We start from the raw sequence: 14,086 nt of genomic DNA, 5'->3' as shown, positions 1-14,086 counted from the left end.
TGTATATATATATATATATATATATATATATATATATTTATTTTATTTTTTTAAATATATTCTTTTTTTCAAAGATATTTATATACAGTATATTTGAAATGTATTTTTTAAAAAAATTTCATATATTTTGTAATAAAAACACATTTCAACATGCAGTATATATATATATATATATATATAAATATATATATATATATATATATATTATTTTTTTTTACTGATATATTATATATTTGATATATATTTACTGAAATATGTTTTTATATACATTGACCATGGCCAAAATTCTAGTATTTCAAATATATGGCCATATGTTTGGGAAGAATATTTTTTTTTAAATATATTTCAAATATGCTTTTCTTCCATTTCATAAAAGTCTGCATGCCTAACTGGACTTTCTTAAGTTCTAAACTGAGTGCTTTTAACCTTCTTTGCCACTAGATGCCACCAGTTTGATACCAGAATCATTAAGTCTGCTTCCTGGGAGCCCAGGCTGTCATGGACCCAACCCTTTGGTTGCAGTACTTCTGGACTTAGTGCTCATTTCAAGAGGGAGGACTGTGTACTGTCATCACCAAAGAAAGTTTGAGACTGAAAGGTGTGTACAGGGTTTCTTTTCTTTCTTAAACACTCATGGGGTTGGCTTCAAAGAAAGGTGGTGGGATGAGTTCTGCTCTTAGTGTAGTGGTAAAGAACAAACATGTTAAATGAGAAGTCATACCAAAAGTTTAATCATGTTTATAACTACATATTTTTAACGAATTTATTAGCCACTCAATAAATCAAAGAATATAAGAAACAACTAAATACAATATATGACTAACTATTTATTTATTTATTTATTTATTTATGTATTTATTATTGCTTTTTTTTTTTAGTTGAAGAAGTGAAGAAGAATTATGACCCCTTACACATTTTTATTCCTGCTTATTATTCATTGAATTCTTCTGTCAGTGGCAACATATGAAGTGGTAAAAATTCCTTGGAGGTGGGGCTGGGAGTGCAGTGTTTCCTTGTGATAGCCAACACAAAAAAATGGATTCCATATTTACTTTAAATTCTTTCGTTCAGCTTGTTCTATGGCCACTCTTTACAATACTCCTTTTGGATAGAGCAAGGATTGGTTGAAACCTTTGACAATTTCATTTATTTTTTTTTTTTTTCAAAACTTTTATTGAATCATCAGCTAGAACAATAATCCAGAAATGGATAAACAAAGAGTATCACTGAAAAAAGTAGACAATTCACAGAGGGTGGGTGTACAATTTGTACAAATTAAAGTAAAATGTCTATATATGAAAGAAAAATAGGAAAAAAGTAAAATGTCTATATATGAAAGAAAAATAGGAAAAAAGTAAAATGTCTATATATGAAAGAAAAATAGAAAAAAAGTAAAATGTCTATATATGAAAGAAAAATATGAAAAAAGTAAAATGTCTAAATAGGAAAAAAGTAAAATGTCTATATAGGAAAGAAAAATAGGAAAAAGTAAAATGTCTATATATGAAAGAAAAATATGAAAAAAGTAAAATGTCTATATATGAAAGAAAAATAGGAGAAAAGTAAAATGTCTATCTATGAAAGAAAAATAGGAAAAAGGTAAAATGTCTATCTATGAAAGAAAAATAGGAAAAAGGTAAAATGTCTATATATGAAAGAAAAAAAGGAAAAAAGTAAAATGTCTATATATGAAAGAAAAATAGGAAAAAATGTAAAATGTCTATATATGAAAGAAAAATAGGAAAAAAGTAAATTGTCTATATATGAAAGAAAAATAGGAAAAAAGTAAAATGTCTAAATATCAAAGAAAAATAGGAAAAAGGTAAAATGTCTATCTATGAAAGAAAAAAAGTAAAAAAGTAAAATGTCTATCTATGAAAGAAAAACAGGAAAAAAGTAAAATGTCTAAATATGAAAGAAAAATAGGAAAAAAGTAAAATGTCTATATATGAAAGAAAAATAGGAAAAAGTAAAATGTCTATATATGAAAGAAAAATAGGAAAAAGGTAAAATGTCTATATATGAAAGAAAAATAGGAAAAAAGTAAAATGTCTATATATGAAAGAAAAATAGGAAAAAAGTAAAATGTCTATATATGAAAGAAAAATAGGAAAAAGGTAAAATGTCTATATGTGAAAGAAAAATAGGAAAAAATGTAAAATGTCTATCTATGAAAGAAAAATAGGAAAAAATGTAAAATGTCTATATATGAAAGAAAAATAGGAAAAAAGTAAAATGTCTATATATGAAAGAAAAATAGGAAAAAAGTAAAATGTCTATATATGAAAGAAAAATAGGAAAAAAGTAAAATGTCTATATATGAAAGAAAAATAGGAAAAAAGTAAAATGTCTATATATGAAAGAAAAATAGGAAAAAATGTAAAATGTCTATATATGAAAGAAAAATAGGAAAAAAGTAAAACATCTATATATGAAAGAAAAATAGGAAAAAAGTAAAATGTCTATCTATGAAAGAAAAATAGGAAAAAGGTAAAATGTCTATATATGAACGAAAAATAGTAAAAAGGTAAAATGTCTATATATGAAAGAAAAATAGGAAAAAAGTAAAATGTCTATATATGAAAGAAAAATAGGAAAAAAGTAAAATGTCTATATATGAAAGAAAAATAGGAAAAAGGTAAAATGTCTATCTATGAAAGAAAAATAGGAAAAAAGTAAAATGTCTATCTATGAAAGAAAAATAGGAAAAAGGTAAAATGTCTATATATGAAAGAAAAATAGGAAAAAATGTAAAATGTCTATATATGAAAGAAAATAGGAAAAAATGTAAAATGTCTATATATGAAAGAAAAATAGGAAAAAAAGTAAAATATCTATCTATGAAAGAAAAATAGGAAAAAAGTAAAATGTCTATCTAAGAAAGAAAAATAGGAAAAAAGTAAAATGTCTATATATGAAAGAAAAATAGGAAAAATAGAAAAATAAATATGAGGAAAAATAGCGATATAAAATCAATATGTTCAAAAGCCTATAACATCGCGCATCATGAATGTAATAATCACAATAGCTGATTTGATTAGAGCTGCTATTATACAACAATTGGACTAGTAAAATATATATGTGAAAAAAAAACCCACAAAAAAAAACAGCGCTCTCAAGTTTCAACTATACATATAAAATAAATAATAAACAAATAATAAAAGAATTTAAAAAAAAAAAATAAAATTATATTGAAAAACAGAGCGATTTTTTTTGTGGGGGTTTTGTCACATATATATTTTACTAAAGTAAAATGTCCTCTGGGCAACTGTCACATAATTGACATTATCAAAGCGAAGAAAAAGCATATGAAAGGTACAGAACCCTTGAACTGGAATACCAGATACAATTCAGATTAGTCCTTTCTCTATGAGTAATGAGTACACTTATCAGGGAACAACCTATATTATATTAGGATAAGTAAAAAAAAGGAAAGAGTTGGTAGAAGAAAGGGTAAGACAATAAAAGAGAAGAGGAAAAAAAAAGGGGGCAGAGGGGGACAAGAGGGGACCTCCAGCGCCCACCCTCCAACTTGTCACCAATGAGTAGGCAGGTCACCATGGCTGACCAACGTTCTAGGTCTCCTGGGACAGTCCAATGTAACTTCCACTGCTGGCCATATGGGCATTATGAGCAGAATGCAGCGTATTCATGGGTGCTTTTGTAATGAATCCAACAAAACCATGTAGAGGTGAATTTAGAAACATTATCTTGGGAAATGCTAGATACACAGAATATAACTGGATATAACATTTATAGGTAAAGTTGATCCAGGGAATATCCAATCGCCTCTCGGGGGATCAGGAAGGAATTTTTTTTTGTAGGAGCAAATTGGATCATGCTTTGCTGGGGGTTTTTTTTGCCTTCCTCTGGATCAACTGTGGGTGTAGGATTATAAGTTTTGTTTTTTTTTTCTATGATTGAACTGGATGGACTTTTGTCTTTTTTCAGCCAGACTGACTATGTAACTATGTAACTCTTCAATTTCTTCCATTTTTTTCATCCTCAAAAACCATTCCTTCACTGTGGACACTCAATTTGAGTGCCAATGGCACAGGCAGGAGCGTATTTACCACAAGGCAAACAAGGCATGTGCCTAGGGCAGCATTTTTTCAGGAGGGCAGCAGCATTTTTCAGGGGGGCAGTGCTTTTCTCACGGGGGCCGCACTGCCCCCCGAAAGAAGGGATGGAACAAAGGACACACACAGCATGATAACCAGGTGGGGTCTGAGAGAGGCTGCTTGATGGTGTATGCCAGGGGTGGGCAAACTTTTTGACTTGAGGGCCGCAATGGGTTCATATATTGGACCCGGGGGCCGGACCAAGAGTAGATGAATGATGTGTATGTGTCATCCATAGTAAGTATAGTAATATTCCCCCATAGTAAGCATAGTAATTAATCCCCCATATAGTAATTCATCCCCCATAGTAATTCATCCCCCATATAGTAATTCATCCCCCATAGTAATTCATCCCCCATAGTAATTCATCCCCCATAGTAATTCATCCCCCATATAGTAATTCATCCCCCATAGTAATTCATCCCCCATAGTAATTCATCCCCCATATAGTAATGCATCCCCCATAGTAATTCATCCCCCATAGTAATTAATCCCCCCTATAGTAATTCATCCCCCATATAGTAATTCATCCCCCATAGTAATTAATCCCCCATAGTAATTCATCCCCCATATAGTAATTCATCCCCCCTATAGTAATTCATCCCCCATAGTAATTCATCCCCCATAGTAATTCATCCCCCATATAGTAATTCATCCCCCCTATAGTAATTCATTCCCCCTATAGTAATTCATTCCCCATATTAATTCATCCCCCATATAGTAATTCATCCCCCATAGTAGTTCATCCCCCATAGTAATTCATCCCCCATATAGTAATTCATCCCCATAGTAATTCATCCCCCCTATAGTAATTCATTCCCCATAGTAATTCATCCCCCATATTAATTCATCCCTCATATAGTATTTCATCCCCCATAGTACTATTCCCCCCCAAGTAGTAAGCCAAGTCCCCCCTGTGTCAATTCACTTACCTTTGCTCCACGCGTTCCTCTCGCCGTGTTCCCGCGCCGTTCCGGTCTTCAGGGCGGACTGTGAGAGGAGCCTAGCTCCCCTCACGTTCGTCACGTTGCCCCGCCTACACACATCCTGACAGCCATCCTGACAGTATCACGCTCCACGGGCCGGATAAAAAGGTCCGCCGGGCCGTATACGGCCCGCGGGCCGTAGTTTGCCCATTGCTGGTGTATGCAGAGCCTGACTCTTGTTCCTGGTGATGTCCGGAGCTGTGAAGGTGAGTATCTTCTCTCTCGCCGGGGTGGGGGTGGGGGTTTCCAGTGTGTATGGGGCCGTGATAGTGAAAGGCACTCTTGGGTGGGGCTGGGGTGGGGTGTTGGTCAATGTCAGGCTCTTATTGTGGGGGAGGTAGGTGTTTGTCTGTGTCAGGGTCTCTCCCTGGGTGGGTGGGGGAGCTGATTTTTGTGTTGCCTAGGGCAGCACGAACCCTAAATACACCACTAGGCACAGGATACAGTATCTGGCACCATTAATCATAAACATCGGCAAGGATTCACAATAAGTTGCTCTTGCGGTGGATGCGTGATGGAGAATGTACTACCCCCCGGGAGTAACTGGGCGGGTCAGTAGTGACCATTGCAGTGATCTCACGTACCTGTTTCCAGAAAAGATTGCAGCTTAGAACACGACCCCCAGATATGAAGCATTGGCCCTACCTCCCTTTCGCAACGTCAGCAAGATCTGAAATCGTTGGGGAGAACTTATGTGGTAAGGCTGGAGTTTGGTACCATCTCGTGTAGTTTTTATAGCAGCACTCCTGGGTCGCAATCAGGGGCAGACTGACATCTCATGGGGCCCCCGGGCAATAGGAAATCATGGGGCCCCCAGGCAATAGGAAATCATGGGACCCCTGTGTTCTCGCTCACACTCAAACCACACCCAAAAAAGCCTATGAAAGGTACAAGGGGCATCTCATGGGGCCCCCTACTGACCCCGGGCCCTCGGGCAATGCCCGAGTGCCTAAATGGTCAGTCCGCCCCTGGTCGCAATATTTAGGGAGCCCTTATGGACCAATGAGCACATTGATTCCCTGTCAGTATTTGAGAAAGATACATCCATCTCTTGTTTCCATGCTAAGCTAGAGGAGCCTGAAAAAGCAGAAAGTTCCCCAAATTTTTATTAACCACTTCCCGACCGGCCGTTGCATATAAACGGCCGGACGGTGGCAGTGCAGGGTCAGGTGGCAGTTTATGAACGGCCTCCCCGCACCCTGCTTGTGCGCGCTCCCTGGGAGCGCGCAGCACCGCGCAGCACCGCGATCCGGTGCCCGCTGTGTCCTCTGGACACAGTGAAACACCGATCGTTGGACGGGACCTCTGTACGAGGTCCCGATCATGTGATCACTGATTGGCCAATCAGTGATCACATGCAAAGTAGTAAGCAAGATGTCACTGTGACATCATTGCTTACTACGTGTGAAATCTGTGAATGATCACAGAGGTCACATGGTACAAGGCTATTCACAACAGCCTTGTACCATGTGACAAGGTGTGACCAATCACAGCTCACTCAGTACTTCTCAATGAGTGCAGGAATGTACACAGAGAGAAAGAGAAATGATTGATTTTACATCCTATATGGGTGTAAAAGCAATCAGTGTAAAAAAAAAAAAAAAAAATCTTCATCACCCCCCACAAGTAGTACAGTGTCACCATGGTACTGCTAGGGTGACAGTATGTAAAAAAATAAAAAATAAATAAAAAATAATAATATAAAAAAATAAAATAAAAATGTAAAAAAAAATGTTTAAAAATGATAATTTTTGGTTATAAACTAATTAGTTTTTTGGTTTTTTTTTACTAAAAAGATAACGGAATAAATTTTGGCAAAGATTTATGATGAAATATTATTTATTTGCAAAATTTTATTAAAAAAACACTTTTGTTCAAAATTTTTGGACTTTTTCATTTACATAGCAAAAAAAATAAAAATCCCAGCGGTGAATAAATACCACCAAAATAAAGCTTTATCTGTCTCAAAAAAATGGTAAAAAATTGATTTGGGTACAGTATTGCATGACCGCGCAATTGTCATTCAAAGTGTGATAGCGCTGAAAGCTGAAAATTGCCCTGGTCAGGAAGGGGGTAAAAGTGTCCAAGCTGGAAGTGGTTAAAATCTGTGCTCTCTTTATTAATAATGTACCTCCCTACTCATCATGTTGATAGATGTCAGAAGTAAAGGAATATTTCCTTAACGAGGACACAAGCAACAAATAAAACGTTTTTCCTAGAGTTGGGCTTTAACTTACATTTCTTCTGTCATGTTTAACCCCTTGACACCTAAGAGGGTAAAACAAATCTAAATGCCTAAGCACAATTTTGAAACCTTGACATGTGTTAGTAAAACCGTCCATATCATCACAACTACTTTGCACATCCAGGTGAATTATACCTTGGTTTTTTTGGGACAAATTGGGCTTTCATTTGGTGGTAAATGGTAATAGATATTTCCTGATTTCTTTTAATTATCAAAGGAAACTAGCCCAAAATAGTAAAAAAAAAAAAATTTTTTTTATTTAGCTGTGTTTCTTGTTACTACCAAAACCTACCACCAAAGAACAACCTAAAATAAATTCTGCAGCTCTTGACGATCGCTGCGATACCATAGATGTGTATGTTATTTTTGGTTTGTACTCGTAGTACAGCCCAGAAACAATAGTACACATTTTGTTTTTCTTTTTTTTTTACCTAAAACACACTGACACTGACACTAACTGACACTGATACCAATTTTTATTTTAAACCCTGAACTTTTACCCTGACCTTGACCCAAACACTAACCCTGGCACTGAACTAGATCAAACCTTGATCTAAGTATTTTTTCTTTATTTTTTATTTGATTTTGTAATATTTATTTATTTATGTATTTATTTCTCCTTTTTTTTTTTTTTTTACAAACATTTTTTTTTCCCCTCCATGCCAGGGGTTAGAGAGTTAAAATGTACAGTTGCAAGAAAAAGTATGTGAACCCCTTGGGATTACGTGGAGTTTTGCATGAATTGGGCATAAAATGTGCTCTGAACGTCATCTAAGTCACAACAATAGAAGAACACAGTCTGCTGAACATAATACTACACACACATTAGATGTTGCCATGGTTTAATTGCACATAACATCTAAACATTCACAGTGCAGGGAGGAAAAAGTATGTGAGGCCCTAGCTTAATGACTTCTCCCAGAGCTAATTGGAGCCAGGAGTGAGCCAACCTTGACTCCAATCAGTGTGATGATATTGGATGTGTTGCTGACAGCTGTCCTGCCCTTAAAAAACACACACCTGTTTTGGGTTTACTGGTTTCAAGAAGCACTGTCTGATGTGAACCATGCCTCGCAGAAAAGAGCTATCAGAAGACCTATGATCAAGAATTGCTGACTTGCATGAAGCTGGAAAGGGTTACAAAAGTATCTCCTTGAGCCTTGATGTTCATGTGTCCACGGTAAGACAGACTGTCTACAAATGGAGAAAGTTTAGCACTGTTGCTACTCTCCCTAGGCGTGGTCGTCCTGTAAAAATGACTGCAAGAGCACAGCGCAGAATGCTGCATGAGGTAAAGAAGAATCCCAGAGTGTCAGCTAAAGACCTACAGAAATCTCTGGCACATGCTAACATTTTTGTTGACACATCTACAATAAGGAAAACATTAAACAAGAATGGAGTACATGGGAGGACACCACGGAGGAAGCCATTGCTGTCCAAAAAGAAGATTGCAGCACGTTTGAAGTTTGCAAAAGAGCACCTGGATGTTCCACAGCACTACTGGCAAAATATACTGTGGACAGATGAAACCAAGATTGAGTTGTTTGGGAAGAACACACGACACTATGTGTGGAGAAAAAAAGGCACAGCACACCAACATCAAAACCTCATCCCCACTGTGAAACATGGCGGAGGGAGCATCATGGTTTGGGGCTGCTTTGCTGCCTCAGGGCCTGGACGGATTGTTGTCATTGATGGGAAAATAAATTCCAGAGTTTATCAAGACATTTTGCAGGAAAACGTACAACCATCTGTCCGCCAACTGAAGCTCCGCAGAGGATGGGTGATGCAACAGGACAATGACCCAAAGCATACAAGTAATTCAACAAAACAATGGCTACAACAGCACAGAATACGCCTTCTGGAATGGCCCAGTCAGAGTCCTGACCTCAACCCGATTGAAATGCTGTGGCATGACCTTAAGAGAGCGATTCACAATAGGCATCCCAAGAATATTGCTACACTGAAACAGTTTTGTGAAGAGGAGTGGTCCAAAATGACTCCAGATCGTTGTGCAGGTCTTATCTGCAACTACAGGAAACGTTTGGTTGAGGTTATTGCTGCCGAAGGAGGGTCAACCAGTTATTAAGTCCAAAGGTTCACATACTTTTTCCTCCCTGCACTGTGAATGTTTACATGTTATGTGCAATTAAACCATGGCAACATCTAATGTTTGTGTAGTATTATGTTCAGCAGACTGTGTTCTTCTATTGTTGTGACTTAGATGACGTTCAGAGCACATTTTATGCCCAATTCATGCAAAACTCCACGTAATCCCAAGGGGTTCACATACTTTTTCTTGCAACTGTATCTCTCTCCTCCATTCATACAGAGAGAAAAAAACAAGGGGGCCGGGCTGTACAGTGACTGATCACCGTGATAGCCAATCAGAGGCTATCACAGTGATCACGTGACCCGAAATAGGGAGTCCCGGGTCCTGATTGTGGTGTCCTCTCAGTGGCACCACATTCTTTGTGCTGAGAGCATGCCGTGTGGCGCCCTCCCAACACAAAGACAGGTACGCAAATATGCGACCCCCACGGAAAAAAGCCCAGTTCATATTTGCGTTACGTTGGCGTCAAGGGGTTAATGTCTACTTGAATTTTTAAAAATTCTGTCTAGTACTGAAAAAAAACATGCAATACGTCTTGGTTGGGATTTGGCCTTTGCACAGTGATATATTCACCAGTAGTTGTTGGTGTTTTTTAATGATGCTTAATATTTAATTGTTGATAAAGAGATAAGCAGATATTTTGAAGGCTTCCTTCACACATAAGGTACTTTTCAACATTCAAATATTGTAGACTCTCCATGAAATGATCTCCTCCTTTGGTTGTAGACGTTCCGATTGATGATTTGGGCTAAACAGAAAAATGATTAAATACTGTTTATACTGTATATATAAACTGTCCAAACCTATCTGACTATCTCAGCATATTCTGTCTCTGGTTGCATTGGTAAGGTTCTGGTGGGTGGACTCGTGAACATTAAGTTTGAGTAGGAAATCTCTTCTTGGTCATTTGAGCTGCTGTTTGAGTCCTGTTGCTCCTCGGCATCTTCAGATGTCTGATAATAAAACAAATTAAGAAGAACTGTATAGTTTGTGAAAATATTGTTTTACTAAAATCCCAAGAATGCCATTTGTATAGGCATTTCACCAGTTATGGTTGACCGACCCTTTCCTTCATCAAAGAGCATGTGACAAAGTGTTTTTGGCATTTGGTCACTTGACCGGTTGCTTTGGTATCTCAAAAGTGAAGAAGAAGCACTAACCAGCTGATTTTGTAATAGGGGCCGCCAGACCTCCTTGATCCGGCCGTGTGACGTCAAGGCTCGTACGTTTCGTACGCGTGTACGTCCTCAGTTGGGGTTGCGTATGAAACGTTTTGGAGGAGCCTGCGAGCCTTGACGTCACGCCATGGGATCAAGGAGGTCCGGTGGACCCTATTACAAAATCAGCTGGTTAGTGCTCATAGCAACCCTATGGTTGTCATTTTATTGTTTATGTTTACCGCAAGATTTCTGGTGTATGATTGCACATCCACATGTATGGAAATACCTTTTATTTATACCTTTTATTAAACATTATTTGAGTCTACTACACTATGGGCTTTTCCATCTTTTGCTCTTTACAGAGCGCCTAACCCCCCAGGGCTCCCCCTGGCGACCGCTGTACCACACTGAAGAGGCTGCACCCGGGTCCTTAAAGGGGACCTCCGGTTGAATATATCTTGATGACATCTACCTATCCTGGGTCTATCCCGTTCCTATTCTGAGAGGGACCCATTGGCAGACCTCCACTATACTATACACTGCGCATAACTATTGCGCGTCCGGTGAGTGCGCATTTTACCCATAACCTTGCTTCTCTCTATCCATTTGAAGGAATTTTGCACTAAAACATGTGAAGTCACACATAGCTCTATTGTTTAAGAACTTTTTTCATGCATATATGTTTTACAATTTATACCAAGGACCAGGGGCGGACTGACCATTTGAGCACTCGGGCACTTCCCGAGGGCCCTGGGTCAGTAGGGGGCCCCATTAAATGCCCCTGGTGCCTTTTATAGGCTTTTTTTGGTTGTGCTTTGAATATGGGCAAGGACACAGGGGCCCCATGAACCCCTATTGCCCAGGGGCCCCATGAGTTGTCAGTCCACCCCGGCCAAGGACTACTGATTTATTGAAGAAATCTTTATATGTTCAGCGCTGCACTTACCTTGATTATATGTGTTATTTGGAAGGTTTTATGGTTCCCTTTTATTGTGCATAGTCGCTTATTTATATTGAGCGCTCGCTGAGTTATTTTCCCTATATATACACCCCTCGCAGTTATTACCTTTTGTACCACTAGCCCCTCCCTCTTAGATTGTAAGCTCCCAGGATCAGGGCCCTCCTAACCCTCTTGTATTGAACTGTATTGTTGCTGTATTGTCTCCCGTTATATTGTAAAGCGCTGAGCAAACTGTTGGCGCTATATAAATCCTGTATAATAATAATATATAAATCCTGTATAATAATAATAATATATAAATCCTGTATAATAATAATATATAAATCCTGTATAATAATAATAATATATAAATCCTGTATAATAATAATATATAAATCCTGTATAATAATAATAATATATAAATCCTGTACAATAGTACTAATAATAATAATAATAATAATAAAAAGAAGGAGGTTTAGTAATGTGATCCTCCATTACACTACTGACCTTGGCTATGGACTTTGGTTTGTTAATATTCATGTACACTTCATCAGGATGTTCCTCTGCCTCGTCTTCCTTGGGAGGTTCCTTAGTTGGATCATACTCCGTATGTACACATACACATATGTTCATTTTGAAATATTTCCTAGAAGTAGTATGAGTGATTAAGTCATTCACATGCAAGCCTCTGGTCGATTTTTATGTTTTGCAACCGTATTTAATAGATACACTGCTAGTTATTTTAGAAGCTTCATCAGTAAAGGGTTAAACTCCTCCAACGTACTCATGGAAGATTATTCCATGGTTTACAGCCCACCATATATACATTTTTACAAGGGAACCAATGGATGTTTAAGGTCTGGACCCAACTATGAAGCAATCATGCTGTAAAAGACTTGTTAGAGGAGTTCTTACTTGTAACAGATTTACATGACAAGACCAGGGGCGGACTGACCATATGGAAACTTGGGAATTGCCCGAGGGCCCAGGGTCAGTAGGGGGCCCCATGAGATGCCCCTGGTACCTTTTTCATAGGCTTTTTTGAGTTTGGGCAAAGACACAGGGGCCCCATGATCCCCTATTGCCCGGGGGCCCCATGAGTTGTCAGTCCACCCCTGGACATGACCTTCCTAGCAATGTTTCCATCCCAACACTGCTGATTTCATATAGGGGAACTGAGTTTACAGAGACCTCAGCTCCAGTATGAGTAGGCATAGTAAAATCAACTCATTCTGATAGGCCAAAATGCTTCCTATAAGCAGAATGTTGCCTATAGGAGAAATACAGGTGTGTCCACGGGAAAGGAAAAACTATGGTGGCTCAAGGTGGTTTAAAGCAGAGCTCCACCCAAAAGGGGAAGTTCCGCTTTAAGGACTGCTCCCCCGCTCCCCATTAAGTATTGGCACCTTTGGGGGGGAGGTACCCAAATTTGACAGGTACCCGCTCCCAGTTCCGATTCCGATCGCCTAGACGATCGGAAACAGAAGGTGTCCTCCCTTGCTTGCTCCCTGTAGTCTTTTGGGACATGTGACAGGTCCCAGAAGACTACAGGACCATTCATGAAGTGCAGCTCTACTCGCGCATGCGCAGTGGGTACCCGGCTGTGAAGCTACAAGCTATCACAGCCGGGTGCCTACACTGAAGATGCCAGCCTCCAGGAATACAGGATGGCCAATGAAACGGGCTGCGGGGGACACACCACGGGACCGAGGGACAGGTAAGTGGCTGATTTTTAAAAGTCAGCATCTACAGTTTGTGTAGCTGCTGACTTTTATTTTTTGACAGGGTGAGTGGAACTCCGCTTTAACCCCTTCACGCCTAAGGGTAAAACAAATCTAAATGCCTAAGCACAATTCTGCAACGTTGACGTGTTAGTAAAACCGTACATATCGTCACAACTACTTTGTACATCCAGGTGGATTATACCTTGTTTTTTTCAGGACAAATTGGGTTTTCATTTGGTGGTAAATGGTCATGGATAGCTCCTAATTTTTTTTTATTATTAAAGGAAAACTGGGCCAAAATAGTAAAGAAATAAATTTTTTAAAATTAACTGTGTGTTTCTTGTTACGACCATAACCTACCACCAAAGAACAACTCAAAATACATTCTCCAGTTCTTGACGATCGCAGCGATACCATATATGTGTATGTTATTTGTTGTTTGTACCCGTAGTACAGTCCAGAAACAACAGTGCGCATTTTGTTTTTGTCTTTTTTTTTTTATATAAAACACACTGTCACTGACATTGACATTAACACTAACTGACACTGATACCAATTTTTTTTTTAAATCCTGACCTTTGACCCTGACCTTTGCCCTTGACCCTGACCTTTGACCCTGACCTTTGACCCTGACCTTTGACCCAAACACTAACCCTGGTACTGAACTAGATCAAACCTTGATCTAGGTATTTTTCTTTATTTTTTCTTTTATTTTTTAATATTTATTTATCTTTTTTTTTTTTTTACAAACTTTTTTTTCTCTCTCTGTGTCAGGAGTTCGAGAGATACAATGTATC

At 38.1% G+C, this 14,086-nt stretch overlaps 1 protein-coding gene across 1 annotated transcript in view; it reads right to left on the bottom strand.

The window, feature by feature from the left end:
* The window catches only part of LOC149432711 (uncharacterized), a 110,251-nt gene that overhangs the window by 35,189 nt on the left and 60,976 nt on the right, over positions 1–14,086 (bottom strand). Inside the window, exons 8-9 of the mRNA XM_089665024.1 lie at positions 12,073–12,211; positions 10,271–10,418 (exon numbers count right to left, since the gene is read on the bottom strand). Coding sequence (XP_089521150.1) covers positions 10,271–10,418; positions 12,073–12,211 — 287 coding nt within the window. The remainder of the gene's footprint in view (positions 1–10,270; positions 10,419–12,072; positions 12,212–14,086) is intronic.

This window comes from Staurois parvus, unplaced genomic scaffold, assembly GCF_062004578.1.
Source record: "Staurois parvus isolate SC_StPar_1 unplaced genomic scaffold, SC_StPar_1.0 ptg002113l, whole genome shotgun sequence".
Taxonomy (NCBI): domain Eukaryota; kingdom Metazoa; phylum Chordata; class Amphibia; order Anura; family Ranidae; genus Staurois; species Staurois parvus.
The sequence above is the reverse complement of the archived record's forward strand: the minus strand, read 5'-3'. Positions and strand labels throughout refer to the sequence as shown.